Source organism: Helobdella robusta (assembly GCF_000326865.2).
Source record: "Helobdella robusta unplaced genomic scaffold HELROscaffold_45, whole genome shotgun sequence".
NCBI lineage: Eukaryota > Metazoa > Annelida > Clitellata > Rhynchobdellida > Glossiphoniidae > Helobdella > Helobdella robusta.
Window position 1 is genome coordinate 1,378,488 of NW_008705095.1, and position 15,598 is coordinate 1,394,085.

A 15,598-nucleotide genomic window follows, 5' to 3' on the forward strand; every position below is an offset into this window, starting at 1 on the left:
ATATATAAAAATAAATTAATACTAATATTATATTAATTATTAACAACTAATGAAATTTAGTATGCTGTGATAATACATGTAAATAATTTATTTATTGATAGTAATGGATGACTTACCTGACTTACCGAGCAATATTGCTAAGACCTGGGGGGCCAGGACTCTGAGATCAAGGAAGTACTCACTTGAAAGTATTGATGGCAAGAAAAGAGAGGTGTCAGGGATAAATTTAGATCTGGTGGATATTGATGAAAGCGAAGATGTTCGGAGTAGAGCTACCAGTATGAAAAATAAAAGGATACTTTTGTAATTTCAAAAATTTTTATTCATATTTTATTTGTTTTCATTATTTTTTGATAATTAATTTTTTCAAACAGTAACCGGTTTAAGGAAAGAACTTTGTTGAAAAAAGGGTTTAATGATGCAATGTTTAATCAACTCACTAAAACAGTTGAGTCATTTTATATAATTTATATCAAATTTAAATTAATACACATTTAGGCTTATAAATAATTAATTAAATAAATAATAAAAATTAATTATTTAATTGAGTAAATAAATTATTAGCATGAAATTTTATCTTGGCTAATTGAAACTTTCCTCCATTAAATAAATCTTGTTGTAATGTTAAAAACGTATTGATGTGACCCATGTTGCTATAATAAATGTAACCAATTTATGCACAGATGAATTCGGTCTATGTATAAACCTTTGATAACACCGAATCAATTAGTATTAGAACCAGCATAAGTTTTTATCAGGTTTTAAAGAAAGTTTATTTTGAAGAAGGTTTCTACCAGTCAGTACGATGTCTGGAGAGCTAGATTTATTATCACTGTACAAACTTTTGAGGAATATCCGAATGTACTTGCATGGTAAATAAAATGATAAGTGAGACGATCATGTCCCATGTGGTAGCAAAAAAAGAAAAATGTAGAAACCTCAAATTAGGGCGAAGATGCTAAATTATGTTCTGAGGATTATTTTGTTTTTTGTTGAACCTTTTCTGTATTGACCAGTTTAATAACTATTTGTATTTAATTTAGAATAACGATATCTTTTATAACAGTTTAGAAAGAAATATGATCAGCTGGTCATCAAGAAGTTTGTCTCAGAAGTTAATTTTATTGACAAAATAATGAGAATAGTTGAAGGTTACTATTTATATTTATATATATTTAATGCAACACTATTTCACGGTGTGGGTCTGTTGGTTGTTTTTTATTTCAATTAATTTCAATTATTTTCACAGGAAAGTATGGATTCACAATATTTTCATTTTTCAGTTTTGTGTGGTGGCTTTTTCTGGTGAATTTGTTCACCACAGCATTGATCGTTCTATTTCTCATTCTGCCACAATCTCTCATGTCCTCTAGAAACTTTCTGGAAGACGACATGTGCAAAAATGCCAGCTCCTGTTAGCACTCGAATGCTTTATACTTTTGCAATTGAATTGCAACCTATATTTTAACTCTAAGTTTATACTTATTTTTGAGTTTTTTTTTTATAAAAGTTCTTATTTGAATTTATTTTGGTTTAATATGTATCTAGCTTGCTAAGCTAATTTAAATGCGTGTGTGAAGTGTGAGGGTGATTTGATTGCACGTGTGCATGTGCTACAAATGAATGCTGCCTGTGTCAGAGGATCTTTTATAAGAAATATACATTTGCGATAAAAAGATTTTACATTTGAATCAGAAGTTTGATCATGAACCCTGTTACAACTCTCAATTATAACCATATTTATATATGTTTCTTGTTATTATAAACAGATGAATGCAAGAACTCATGTCTGACTATGAATATGACAATAGGTAATTAACACACGCACACACACTCACAGCTGAATTTATTGAAACTTCAATTTAAAGTAATTTTTTTATGCAAAATAAATAAATATAAATGAATAAATATAATAGTTCTTATTTTAACCAAACCAGAGCAGCCTATGAAGCCCTGCTTGGACTTTAGAACGTGTTACTATACAGAACAGTATGAGAAAAAGATTGAAGCAAACTCCAACACATCTCAGTTGTGGGCAGTTGTCAGTTTCTTGCAAGGAGCTGTAGGATTTTTTCTTAAATTTTTGTGTTAATATTGTCACGACGAAACTGATGTTATATTTTCTAATATCTCCTCATGTATTATATCACTATTGAGTTTTTAACGATTGAATTGCTCGCCTTCTGCTAGCTAAGTAAGCCCGCCACCAATTACGTGTGTATTGAAAAATTAAATGTCAATCAAGAAGGGGTCACTTTTAATGAGTGACGATGAAGAAGGGGTCACTTTTAATGAGTGACGATGAAGAAGGGGTCACTTTTAATGAGTGACGATGAAGAAGGGGTCACTTTTAATGAGTGACGATGAAGAAGGGGTCACTTTTAATGAGTGACGATGAAGAAGGGTTCACTTTTAATGAGTGACGATGAAGAAGGGGTCACTTTTAATGCGATGACGGCAGCAGACAGACGTTATAACATTCTTCGATGTACATGGCTGAATGTTATGTAGACGAAGAGTGAGTTGATGAATGCAACTGATGAAGGCATTCCATCGACTGACCACTGAGACTGACGATAATAGTAATAAAACTGCACCTCGTGATGGGAACATCATCCCTTGTGTAGTTGAATCAGGGAACTGTTACATTTCTACTTCCATTTGAAACTTTTCTTTGTTTTTCAATCATCTGAACTTCTCAATCAAATGAATGTTGACGATGCAGGGATGGATGGAGCGAACGTTCTTCTTCATCGGGAGTTACACAAATAAAAGTTCCCCAATTTTTTACAACATGGAAGTGGCAGTGCTATTGGTTGTCGCCATCTACTTTCTTCTTTTTCTCGTTTCTATGGTCTACAGGCGAGTTTGAATTCTTTGTGGCGTGTTGGTGGTTGTGTTGTGGCGTGTTGGTGGTTTTGTTGCGTTGGTGGTTGGTGGTTGGTGGTTTTGTAAGTCTGCGTTGGTGGTTTTTTGTGATATTGGCAGTTTGAATGTTAGTTTTCTAAATCTTTCACGATTGAGTGACCTGTTCACCATGCTGACCAGACTAGCGACTAATGAGTGACCTACTCGCCCAATGAATATCACTCTACAACATATTATACGTGTCATCAGCTCATCATCTCTCATTCGACAACGAATGATGTCAGACAAGAAGCTTGTACAATTGTCAGGGGACACGTTTCCTTCCTTCCTATTAGCTGACAAAGTTTTTAGTGGGTGGGACTTCACAATAGCAGAAACTTCGAGGGCAATCAGCAAGAAATACCAACTCAAAACATTTTTCACTGTTAGTCCTCTTTCTTCGTCTAAGAAAATTATGTTCATCTCAGAGGCTTCCATGTCAGATTGATTCAGATTTATACTATGGTGAACATAAAATTTTTATTTTAAAAAATATAACTGTACAAATGTTGATGTTTCGAACAACTAAGGATATGTACATAGAGTACACAAAGTTTGGCATGAAGAAGCCACTACTGCTGGCCAGGTTGAGGCTGTGGGCGGTGCGGCTGGCCATCAACGTCATCGTCGTCGCCCTCATCGTCGCCTCTCTCGCCGCCATCGTCATTTCAATCACTAAGCAGGAACAGGTTGCTGGCGTTTCATTATCAAATTATTTTCTTCGTCACGGCAATCATAAATTTTTTGTTCTTCAACATTTCAAATGCACTCCACACACACACACACGTCCTCGTCCGTCCATTCAGTTTCCAGCTCTCGAGCAAGTTCAGCAGCATTCCACGTCGTGTTCATTCCCTTCAGAGCCTTCTGTTTCAGTTTCATGTATCTATCCTCTCCTTAGTATCCTCTCTTTAGTATCCTCTCCTTAGTATCCTCTCCTTAGTATCATCTCCTTAGTATCATCTCCTTAGTATCCTCTCCTTAGTATCCTCTCCTTCTTAGTATCCTCTCCTTAGTATCCTCTCCTTCTTAGTATCCTCTCCTTCTTAGTATCCTCTCCTTAGTATCCTCTCCTTCTTAGTATCCTCTCCTTAGTATCCTCTCCATAGTATCCTCTCCTTAGTATCCTCTCCTTAGTATCCTCTCCTTAGTATCCTCTCCTTAATATCCTCTCCTTAGTATCCTCTCCTTTCATCCACTAGGAACGTCCTGGCTCTTTCTTTTCTTCTTTTAATCACGTGATGTTGAACTGTGTGAAGCATGTTTTTTATAAGTTTTATTCAGGAAAATTAGAGTGTGTTAATTACACATAGCCTTGCTGCCTGCTTCCAACAAGTCCTTCCTCCCTCCTGCCTCTTGCTGGCTTAGCTCTTCATTTAATATCTGGCGAGTTCAACTTTTCCAGCGCTCGTGATGGTAATATTTTCAAGATGGGTTCAACAGTACAAATCTTCTTTTAATGATGATGATGATAATAATAATAATGATAATAAAAATAATAATAATAATGATGATGATGGCAATGATGGTGGTGATGATACTGATAATGGATGGTATATTGAATTTGTTATAGATAGTTCAATATTATTTGTGTGCCGTGCAGATAATGACGGACGACGTGAAGAGGAACCAGGCTCTGAAGCTGCTGTGCTCCTTCACCCCCGCTCTGACTGTCGCCTTTCTCACCACCCTCATGCCATTCATCTTCTCCAAGCTGGTCACCAGGGAAAAATATTCGGCCGAGAACAAAGTCAACATGGTCATAATCAGGTCGGTGAGTGAGGCTGGTTGCGTTCCATTTAAAGTTTCACCCCTTCAAAGTTTCACCACGCGCAATCACTTCATCCGCTGAGTCTGTCCATTTTCTCCTTTCGTGTTCTGCGAATGGCTGAATGATGTTTGAAACAGGTCCATCTCATTATACCTGGCCTCCGTCATCACGTTGGTCGTAAGTATCGCTGGTCGCATGGTCTGCGATCACCAGCCGTGTGACCGGGACATCCTGGTCAGTCGGTATTTTCATATTTTTACCGATTTCGTTTTTAAAATTTCTTCTATATTATCTGTTATTTATCAAACTGTTCGAGTAGTGTGTGAGTTAGTAACGAAACCTCCTAACGAGCCAACGATCATTCTGATTTGATTGATACATTGCATGCCTTAATTTCTGTATCAGTCTGTCGCAGATTAAATAAGCATCATGCTATATTTTACGGGCGGCAATTCTCTATGATGGTCATTGACAACGTTATCAGTTATTTATAAATGAATTGAAGTGCTGGGAGACTTACATCGGCCAGGAGCTGTACAAGTTGAGCCTGGTTGACATATGCATAGAGATAGTAGGCTTCCTCTTGCAATGCGTCAGGAAGTAAGTTTTTTTTCTTTTGTCATCTTTCTGCTTTGACAATCTCTGGCTTTATAAATACTTTATATTTATAAATAAATGAATTTAATGAAAAAATGTCACTTGGGAGATATGATTGACACATATCGATTTTACTGTATAAAGACGCCTTTATGTTACGTATCCTAACAATCGGCTGTGCAAGTTGGTTGGGAACCAGACGTTCAACGTTCCAAAGAACATCATTGAATTCATCTACATGCAAGCTATGTGCTGGTTGGCTGTCGGTTTCAACTCAAACACTGTTCAGCCTTGTTGCGCTGCTGTGATTGTGTTGTAATTGTGTTGCATGTTGTTGTTGTGTTGCATGTTGTTGTTGTGTTGCATGTTGTTGTTGTGTTACATGTTGTTGTGGTGTTGCACGTTGTCTAACGAATTCAGATAGTACACATATTTTCTTCAAATCAAGTTCCACATATCAGATTATGTTTTATATTAATTTTATGCATCATCTGTCATTAAATTGTCATCAACTGTTGAGTGGAATCAGCTCGATCGATGACACGACGATAACGTGTGGTCGTAGTCGTAGACAGGCGAGCGCCACTACAACACTGCTCACAGCACACTGACTAACAACAACACACAGGCTGGGCATCCTTGTGGCTCCTGGCCTTTCCATAATGAACACCTTCAAGATTTTACTACTCTTCTTTCTTAAATTTGTAAGTTGTTTTTTTGTGTTATCGATTTTTAACCATTAGCTGTATTTTAATTTTTATTGAAAACATTTAAATCATTGGATATGACAGCTGACGCTGATTTGGAACTGCAGACCGAAGGAGGAGAAGCGAGCTTCGAAGACCAACTACTTCTTCGTCATCAACCTCCTGGCAACTTTCTTCATATGCGCTTGCTTCAACGCATTTGTCGTTGGGAGGTAATATTTCTTTCTTTCGTTTGTCTCCCACCTCTTCGTTGTTTTCTTGCCATGCATGTTTGTTTGGTTGAACAAATTAGCTGAGCAGATAATTAAGGTTAGTTGCACACGACTGCATGCTGTAACTGAGAGTGTCGTATCGTATCTTTACAAATTTCCATGTTAATGAAGTTACTTATGATTTGTTACATTGAAAGAGGGCAATTGTTCCGAAGCGTACTTACGACATGCAGTGGTATCACGTTGAATGAGGCGTTGCCAACATTTGATTTGATGAGGTTTCGTTAAGGGATGCTTCATAGAGTTTAGAACGAACCGATGGTATGTTGAGATGAATACGTGGATGACGTCACTTCAAAATGAACCTACCATAGCAGCATGACAACCATCAGTTAATGAAATATAAATCACCGATATCAGAGTTCATCTTATAACTATGGTGTAGACGTTGAACGAGGGGTGGTTTCAATGAATATTTAGAATAATGAACTTTAAAAAGTTGATACCTACTAGTCAGTGGACAATGAATAGTAATAAATAGTTCAGCAAATTTATACAGTTGAGATACGTGTTTCTTTTTTATAAATTTTGTGAGCTTCTTTGGTTAGGGTAATTTTGTAATTTTGGTAATAATGACTTGATGAGGAGTCTTCGCGATTATTAATGAATAACATGGTGGCCTGACACGCGACGATGACGTCAACTAAAGGGTCCTGCCCTCTCCGTCGTGCGGGCCGTACAGGGAGTACAGCAGGCCGGATGACTTCATGAGTCGTCGCATCAGTTCCGGCATCGATGACTACCTCAGTGCTCCGCTCAGAACCCTCGTCCTCTTCTTCGGCTCCTGGATGTTCTTCATCGTCGTCGCCATCATTCTCGGGTTAGCTCACCTCACCTCACTAATTCTTCAAAGCTGTCTAACATTCTGCACTTATTACGCTGGATTTATTATAAATTTATAATTCGTTTAAATACAATTTTCGTACTAACAAATTCGATTGAACATTTTTTCAAATGGAATAATTTGTTTCACGTGAACATGCTTAATCGCAACTGCAGCACAACTACAATTGATTGCTTCGGTGGCGACTATAACGATTGAACCATTTTTGACTAAGTAAGGTCGATTGCATTGACAGGAGGCATAAAATATGAGCCACGAATGAAATAAACAATGACAACACTTTTGACGACGGTTGATGTTAATATTTGAGTTTTGTTATCGCATGAACAAATAAATGACATCTTCGCTTGCTTATAAAACAAGACGGTCTATAAAAACATCGAATCCATCAACTTGCCCGGCAGATTTGAACTCAACGCAATGCAGCGTTGCACGAAACATTGACGGGACGGTTGGAAGCATTGTAGTCAATGAATTGTTTTGATTCACCTCCATTTTTGTGCACCTGCTATCACGAACCGACGCTGATAAAATTAAAAAATTACATTTGACAGTCTGTCCGTGCTGTATTACCAATCCATCATCGCCGGAAACAAAATGCTGACCAAAAATCTCAGAGACCAGTTATCTTCTGTAAGTTCATTCGTTGAGTATTTCAGTTTTTTACTTGGTCGACGTGCAGAACTCTTCTGGCTCGTCTTAAACGAGCATTTCTTTTGTTCAACAATAGAAATACCATTAAAACAGTCATGTTAAAATTGCAACTGTCTATTTTTTCAGATGCAGAACGACAATCAAATTTATAAGAAAGAATTGCAATCATTGAAGTGAAATGTTACAAAATAATTCCCAAATTCATCACATCTACTCAACACGAAATATGACTAAATGGCCGAAATCTCGATTTTAATTTTTTTATCTACCAGTTGGTTGCTACAGAAAAATTTTTAATGAGAACTTTGAAGCAATAGTTTTTCATTCCCATATTTTTTATGATCAATAAAAACAAGACAAACAAACTTTTCTAAGGAACCAGAACAATTTATTACATAAACGTTAACAAAACAACCACCTAACGATATCACGAAACTTTTTTGGAGGGTAAGTATTTAATGGTGTTAATAAATCCAGAAGTGCAATTGTTGCTAAAAGTACAACATTAACAAATGTTTAAACAAAATTTCAAATATGAATCAGTCATTGAACACAAAAAATATAGTAAAGCTGTACAGAATGATGTTAGTAATTACAAAGTGATAATAATAATAATAATAATGGTGTTTGTTGCTATTGTTCGGTGACAGGTCGATCATCACCTCGCAGCTGTCTGTATTTGGCCATTTCGTTAGGGAAAACTTTGCTAAGTTCAACAACCAGCAGTGACTTGAACTTCTGGTGATTGTATACATTTTAAAAAATATATAAATCATTTGAAAAATAAGATTAGAAATGCAATGAATAACCTTCAAAGCTTCAATCTTCCCCTTAATTTCTTCATTCTTGGCTAAGGACTTCTCCATGCAATCTTTTGTATACAGTTGTGGATTTTTGCCTTCATCTATATACCTTCAATTTGTTAAACTTAATTTACAACTAACTGACAAAAAATAATTTAGATGATAATTTATGTTTCTCAAACTTCCAAGAATAACATAATGTTCTTCGGATGTACCATGTACTTATATGGTACAATTAGAATGTGCTATTTCAAACTTAATACAATCGATAATATAGATGAGGTTGATTTAGACTTGTAATAAAACAAAATTTACTCCATTGAAAAATATTTAATATGTATTGTTACAAATATTAAAATAAGCACAAGTTTCCTAGAAAATTGAAATTACAAGTGTAATGAATGTACTTACTCAAAAACGTCTGATGGGATTTGTACATCTTGCACCAAGGAACGAAGTTTGTCGATTTCTTGCAAGCCAATGACCAGCTGATGCCTGATTGGTGAATTTTTAAATAATTAAAATTAATAGCTATCATTTTTATGTTACCTTATTTACAAGTTATATAGTAAATAGTTATTTAAATTAAGCAGTATTTGCTCTTAACAAAGTGACATCATTAGATATTATTTTTAATATTATTAATATTTTAAACTATTATTTATGTGACTAATTGGTGAATGAATATAACACTAAATTATTAATTAGTAAAATTTTTTTAGAGATGAATGCTTTTTAAGATTAAATAAAAAATAAATTTAAAATGTTTTGTTAAATTGAATATAGTAAAATAAATTGGTCATTCTTACAATTTTTGATTTAAAACGGCTTGTCCCTGGGGTTGCATGTCCGCAACTGAAATTCCTATTTGACGCGTGTTCTCAATGAACATTTCCAACTGCTGCTCTAAAGGTTCAAACTTCGAATCCGCCATTTGCGATCAGTCAGTCACTGCGATAAAAACGATAAACGCAATTTGCAGAACAAAACTTATTTTCAAAATTAGACTCTATTCCATATATATATACGACTGGAGACGAACACAAAGATAATAAAACATGAACAAAGTTTGTATGGAAAACCAAAAATATTTTTTAATTAAAGTTGTAAAAATCTCGTGTATAGAAAACTTATTATTATAATATCATATACTTAAAACACTTATACTGGCCGTTGAACGCACCATGCATATTTTATTAAAATTATACTTAAAATATTTATAAAATAAGAGATGGAGATGCCATTTATTCCAGGCTGCACGTATGCGTGCTTGAATGGCAGCTTCAGCTGTTCCAGTACAATCTAGAACATCCCCTAGATATTGAAACGATGTGACATTCTCTATTTTAATGGCTTCAAAAACAGTGCTATTTTGAATTTGTTGTTGTGGATTGATGCAAGCCGGACAAACAAAATTGGACACTTTAGATAAAGAACCAATTATTTTGGAACAACGTTTGTGACACCACTGGTTACACTGCTGACACTTGATTGAATTGTTACCTACACCAGCTTTACAAACTGAACAGGGCCATCGTCCAGTAGCTGTGGATTGGATGGGTTCACCAGTGTTCATTGCTTTGGTTTTGTTGATGTTTGATTTTGAATCCATGATCGGCGAGTCTGGTGTTCCAATCTTTAAACACCTGTGCTGCATTCTGCTCAGACGTGGCTGTTAAAACAATATCATCAGCATATACTAGATTCCAAATGTCACCAGTGCGTGTCGGTTTTGTGATTTCTTCCATCACAGTTATAAATAACAGTGGACTGAAAATCGAGCCTTGGTGAACTCCAACGCCGATGTCAAATGCATCTGTGTTACCAACCGTTGTGCTGACGAGAGTCTTAGTATTCGTATACATTTCCATCACAAGTCGAACAAGATATTCTGGAATGAGTTGTTGACGTTGACTCCACCTGATTGCTTCACCGGGAACTCGATCAAATGCTTTTTCAAGGTCTACAAAAATGTGTGATAGTTGTTGATGCTTTGCGAAGTACTTCTCTTGCAGTTGCCGAAGGATGTGAATTGCATCAATTGTTGATTTTCCCGCTAGAAAACCAAATTGATAATTTCCGATTGTGATGCCCGACGTTAATCTTCTTTCAATGATTTTCTCGACAATTTTCAGGGAGTGTTCTAACAGACATATACCCCGATATGATGCCTTTGTATAGAGGAACTGTCATGCTATAGTTCCATTCAGTCGGCATTGAGCAATTTCTCCAGATTTCACGGCAAAGTTGTAGTAACGTTTGGATACCTGCAGTACCAGATGCTTTGATAATGTCATTTGTGAGTCCAGAGGGCCCTGCTGCCTTTCCATCCTTCATAGCTTTCAGAGCTTCTGTCAGCTCGTCTACAGTGATGTCTGGAATCGGACCTTCGATGGGTGGAGCGTCAAAGTTAACATTGATTGGATTTGTTTCGTTTAACAGACGGTTGAAGTATTCTCTCCACTGTTGCTTGATCTCATCTCGTTCAAGAACCATCTCATTTTTGTCATTTTTTATACATGAGGCACCAACTATGTCTTTTTTCGTACGCTTTGCTTGTTTTGCTATACGATACAGAGATTTCATTTGTTCACCTTTGCTTTTAGTAAGCCACTCTCTGCACTGATCTGTCCAAGCCAGTGCAACTTGACGTCTTGCATAGTTGTTCTTCACACGGAAAATTTTATGGTCATCAACAGACTTTGATTTTTGCCATTGCTTGTATGAAACTTTCTTTTCAGCTATTGCATTTTGTACACTGTCATTCCACCACCAAGTGCCACGTTCATGCTGACGTTTTGTACCAGTTTTCCCACAAACTGTAGTTGCAGCATTCATCAAAACGGTTTTGTATGTACTCCAATCTGTACTGGCTTGCGATTGGTGGTCTAACTGTGTTGCGACGATCTGTTGAAATTTTTCTCGATGAATATTGCTTTTTAGCTTCCACGTTTTGATTCTCCGAGGCATTTGTTTAGACTTATGTTTTGACAGTTCGACAACCAGGTCTGCCACAAGGAGTCTATGTTGGGCGACACATGATTCGCCAGGTATAACTTTGACGTTTTTGAATAACACATGAAAAAATTTAAAATTTTAACATTTTAAATAAAAGCAATATTCCGAAATTAATAAATATAAAATCGTAACTTTTTGACTCGAACCATTCGAACGATAAAAAATCACCCTCCAAATTCCCTCCGGAAGTAAGCTTTTCAACCGTTAAAAGTGAGCGAGGGCCGTTATATTTATTCTAATTATGTGAGTCAGGCTAGTTTGAGATCGTGTTTCACCGGCCTCCCCTTGAGAACTTCTCGGTTCCATAAAAAACCACAAAGTAATTAACAGGTCTTATACATAAAGTAAGAATACCTAGACTGGTCATCGAACGTACCCGCGAACATTTTTAGTGCGTTTCAGAGTCTGGTCTCATTTTTTAGTTTTCTAAAATTATTTATCAGGTTTTACAAGTGCATTGTTTATTAATAAATATTTATTAATTTTTTGAAAATATTATTCATTTTCATTATTTTTAATTGATTTCCTTCACATGGATATATATAAGATATATGTTTCTTCATGCACTTATTTACATATTTTAGCATATTTAGTATCTTTTTTAGTCTCATATGGCCACGCTAATTTGAAATCGTCGTGCTTGACAGGTCTTCTGGTCTTATATCATAAACAAAACACGACTGAGTATCTCGATCATAAAACGTTAACAGCATCAACAATGATTAGACGGGACATGGATCAGATCTGTCAGCTGCTACGCGAGACTGACGCGGTTAGTCAATTAGCGACAAATACTTCTTGGAAAACGAACGCACTAATTTCTTGCATTGTTTCAGCTCTAATCAACTGAGCACAATGACGAAACCGAAAATTTTGAGTAAGGTGTAACAATTGTTGTTGTTCAAAGGAGAAACATTGGGACTGATGAAGTAACCACTTAATTTTTATCTGACATAAATTTCTTGTATAAAACTTTTCTATTCTCTCGGGCACCAGGTCTACAGCTCTGTCAGCCATAAATTCATGCAAGTTGTTGGAAGACATGGCGACCTCAGTATTTACTATCCATGGTGTGGTTTCCTCGATATTTTATATTCATAATTTTGTATTTTCCAGACTCAGCTGTTTGTTTGAAGAAATGAGTGTTGGTCTCTAGTTTTTTTTAACAATCATTCATTCAGTCAATCATTATTTTTTGGTAACACTATTTCTGTGATGTTTAGTAGTTCTCTACTCAATTTTTTCAACTTTACTAACCTTTTATACCTTTATCTTGTGTGTTTGCAGGCTGTAACTAAGCCATGAATATATCTAAATTAATAATAAGTCAATTTCTTATGCAGTAGAAGTATGCCGATTTAGTATGTGTGAGCAAAAAAGTGTAATCAAGAGCTGAAATGTTTCAGTGATTCGATGGATGAATTTAAACTACTGAAAATAAGCTTTTAAGCTTTCTAACTCAGACTAAGCGAGATCGGCTTAATTAGTCATGAGATTATTTGCACGACTTGAACGGCTCTGCATAGCTTTTCATATCAATTGTTGGTGAGCTACGTGAATAAAATATTAAAACATCAAAATTTTTGATAATCCCAAAAGCCGTTAATTTTTTTAGTTGGAAATTCATGTCGTCTATGAGTCAATCGACTATTTTTGTGGTCACATTAACCATACATAACTGTCAAGATGAATAGCAATTGAAATTTTAAAATAAAACAACCAAAAATGTATAATCGAAAATGGAGAAGGTGTGAAGAGCATTGTATGACATAACATACAACAAGGCAAACGAAAACCCTTAGCAATTTTTGTGATTTCCACCTTTAGTGAAGGATGTATTTTTTTTTTGAATAAACGCAAATGTAAAAATTTTTTAGACATTTAAGTACGTCGTTAGGTATGACAGCTATCACAAACAGGCAAGTGTTCAAAATAGATTTTTCATAAAAAATATTAACAACGCGAAAATTAATCAAATATTCAAAACAAAATTAATACTTAAAATGTAAATGAAATGAAATATATTTTGATTGTGCCAGTGTTCAACGCTAAATTCTAAGTTCGCTATTCTGTTTACTATTCATCATTCATGACATAGAGGTGTTTAACAGGGGTACATTTTACAACGTATATACCATATATATATATATATATATATATATATATATATATATATATATATATATATATATATATATATATACACACACGTTGGAAAAAGACCATATTTTATAGAGTATTGCATGACGAATTAGGATAACAAAGTTTTATTCTATTTTCAATAAATTGAACAATTTCCAGAAAATTCTAGTAATGGAAATTGAAAAGACAAACTCTAAATTGATTAATGCCAACAATTCGATAGAATTCATACAATACAGTATATATATATATATATATATATATATATATATATATAGCTATGGTGAGGATGAGTTAAAGTGAAAGATAGGAGGAGTAGTACAGAGCTGATGTCGATGATGGGACTGAATGAGGACATTGTGACATTGATAAGATTGCGGTGGTATGGACATGTGTTGAGAAGGGATGAAAGGGTCGGTATTAGACTAGCGTTGGAGTTCGAGGTTGAAGGAGTGATAGGAAGGGGTCGTCCGCGATTGGGATGGAAAGAGCAGGTGTGAAAAGGACAGAGTGAAAGCGGGGTTGCGTGATACTGAGGCGAGTGACTGATGTGAATGGCGTGGAGGGGTATTTCGGTTTCATCATAGGTAGCCAAACGGCAACCCCCGATCTCGGGAAAAATGTCGTCTAAACGTGTGTTGTATATATATATATATATATATATATATATATATATATATATATATATATATATATACTCACGTGTGTGTGATGTGGAGATAGGACGACAGAGGAGTGGCTCTCAGAATGACGTGCGCAGAAGAGAATAAATCATTAAGACAGAATTTAATGTTAATTGATTAAAAAAATATTTTAAAATCATAATTACATGCACAGATGTCTGGAAAAATTAGCAGGTTCATAGAAAAAAATGTGAAAAACCGAAAGAATGAGCAGAAACAAACCCACCACAAATGACCAATCACCCGAAGCGCTTGTATCATAAAAATGTTTACTGCGCTTGTTAAAATTCATTAACGAACATAAATAGATAATTCATCAAAAATAACAATAAATTGCCAAAACATTATTTACAAATATTGATTGAATAACTATTTACATCGGAACGATCAACAGAAAAAAAAACTAAACAATTGAGTAATAAAAATAACAACAATAATAATAATAATAATTATTATTATAGTTATAATTATCAGCTGAGGGAAGGTGGGGTCGATAAGTTGACGGTTGGCTGTCGAGGGCAGACGAATATTCGAACTTTGTGATAGACGACGGAAACGATGCCCAAGTAGCTCATACGAGGAATGTTTGACTGCAATTTCATAACATTTCACCTCATTTAGCCATATTCTGGCGTTTATTCATTTTAAAATTGTGTAAGGATATTGAATGATGTATATACTCGATATTTGGATCATTTATTTTTAAAATGCCGACATTCAGTACAAAATCAGATGCGTTCGAAAAAAGAGGGTAGAAACCAATTAAAAGAGTATAAATAAAATATTGAACAGAGATACAAGAAATGTATTATACAAACAACAACAACAACACACGTTTAGACGGCATTTTCCCCGAGATTGGGGGTTGCCGTTTGGCTACCTATGATGAAACCGAAATACCCCTCGACGCCATCCACATCTGTCACTCGCCTCAGTATCACGCAACCCCGCTTTCACCCTGTCCTTCTCCACCTGCTCTCTCCATCCCAATCGCGGACGACCCCTTCCTACTACTCCATCAACCTCGAACTCCAACGCTCGCCTAATCCCGACCCTTTCATCCCTTCTCAACACATGTCCATACCACCGCAATCTCGATCTCCTTATCAATGTCACAATGTCCTCATTCAGTCCCATCATTGACATCAGCTACTCCTATCCTTCACTTTAACCCCACACATCATCCTCACCATAGCTCTT

At 35.5% G+C, this 15,598-nt stretch overlaps 3 protein-coding genes across 3 annotated transcripts in view; 1 reads left to right on the forward strand and 2 right to left on the reverse strand.

Moving 5' to 3' along the window:
• Positions 1-103: 103 nt before the first annotated feature.
• Positions 104-8,120, forward strand: HELRODRAFT_193255 (hypothetical protein; the record flags this gene model as incomplete). The annotated part of the gene is made up of 17 exons (XM_009026184.1): positions 104-278; positions 1,250-1,414; positions 1,770-1,811; positions 1,938-2,062; positions 2,726-2,862; positions 3,118-3,292; positions 3,438-3,596; positions 4,511-4,677; positions 4,816-4,912; positions 5,184-5,278; positions 5,420-5,530; positions 5,904-5,979; positions 6,067-6,194; positions 6,904-7,074; positions 7,653-7,731; positions 7,879-8,015; positions 8,038-8,120. 16 exons carry the CDS (start codon positions 104-106, stop codon positions 7,927-7,929), a joined length of 1,953 nt encoding a protein of 650 aa, XP_009024432.1. The 3' UTR covers positions 7,930-8,015; positions 8,038-8,120.
• Positions 8,121-8,385: 265 nt separating this feature from the next.
• HELRODRAFT_85402 (hypothetical protein) lies at positions 8,386-9,489 on the reverse strand (the record flags this gene model as incomplete). Its single annotated transcript, XM_009026041.1, has 4 exons — positions 8,386-8,490; positions 8,562-8,664; positions 8,967-9,050; positions 9,365-9,489. 4 exons carry the CDS (start codon positions 9,487-9,489, stop codon positions 8,386-8,388), a joined length of 417 nt encoding a protein of 138 aa, XP_009024289.1.
• Positions 9,490-14,868: 5,379 nt separating this feature from the next.
• HELRODRAFT_85381 (hypothetical protein) overlaps positions 14,869-15,598 on the reverse strand; it is a gene marked incomplete at both ends in the record, with an annotated part of 11,773 nt that continues 11,043 nt past the window's right edge. Inside the window, one exon of the mRNA XM_009026038.1 lies at positions 14,869-14,988. Within this exon, the coding sequence (XP_009024286.1) occupies positions 14,869-14,988 (120 nt within the window). The remainder of the gene's footprint in view (positions 14,989-15,598) is intronic.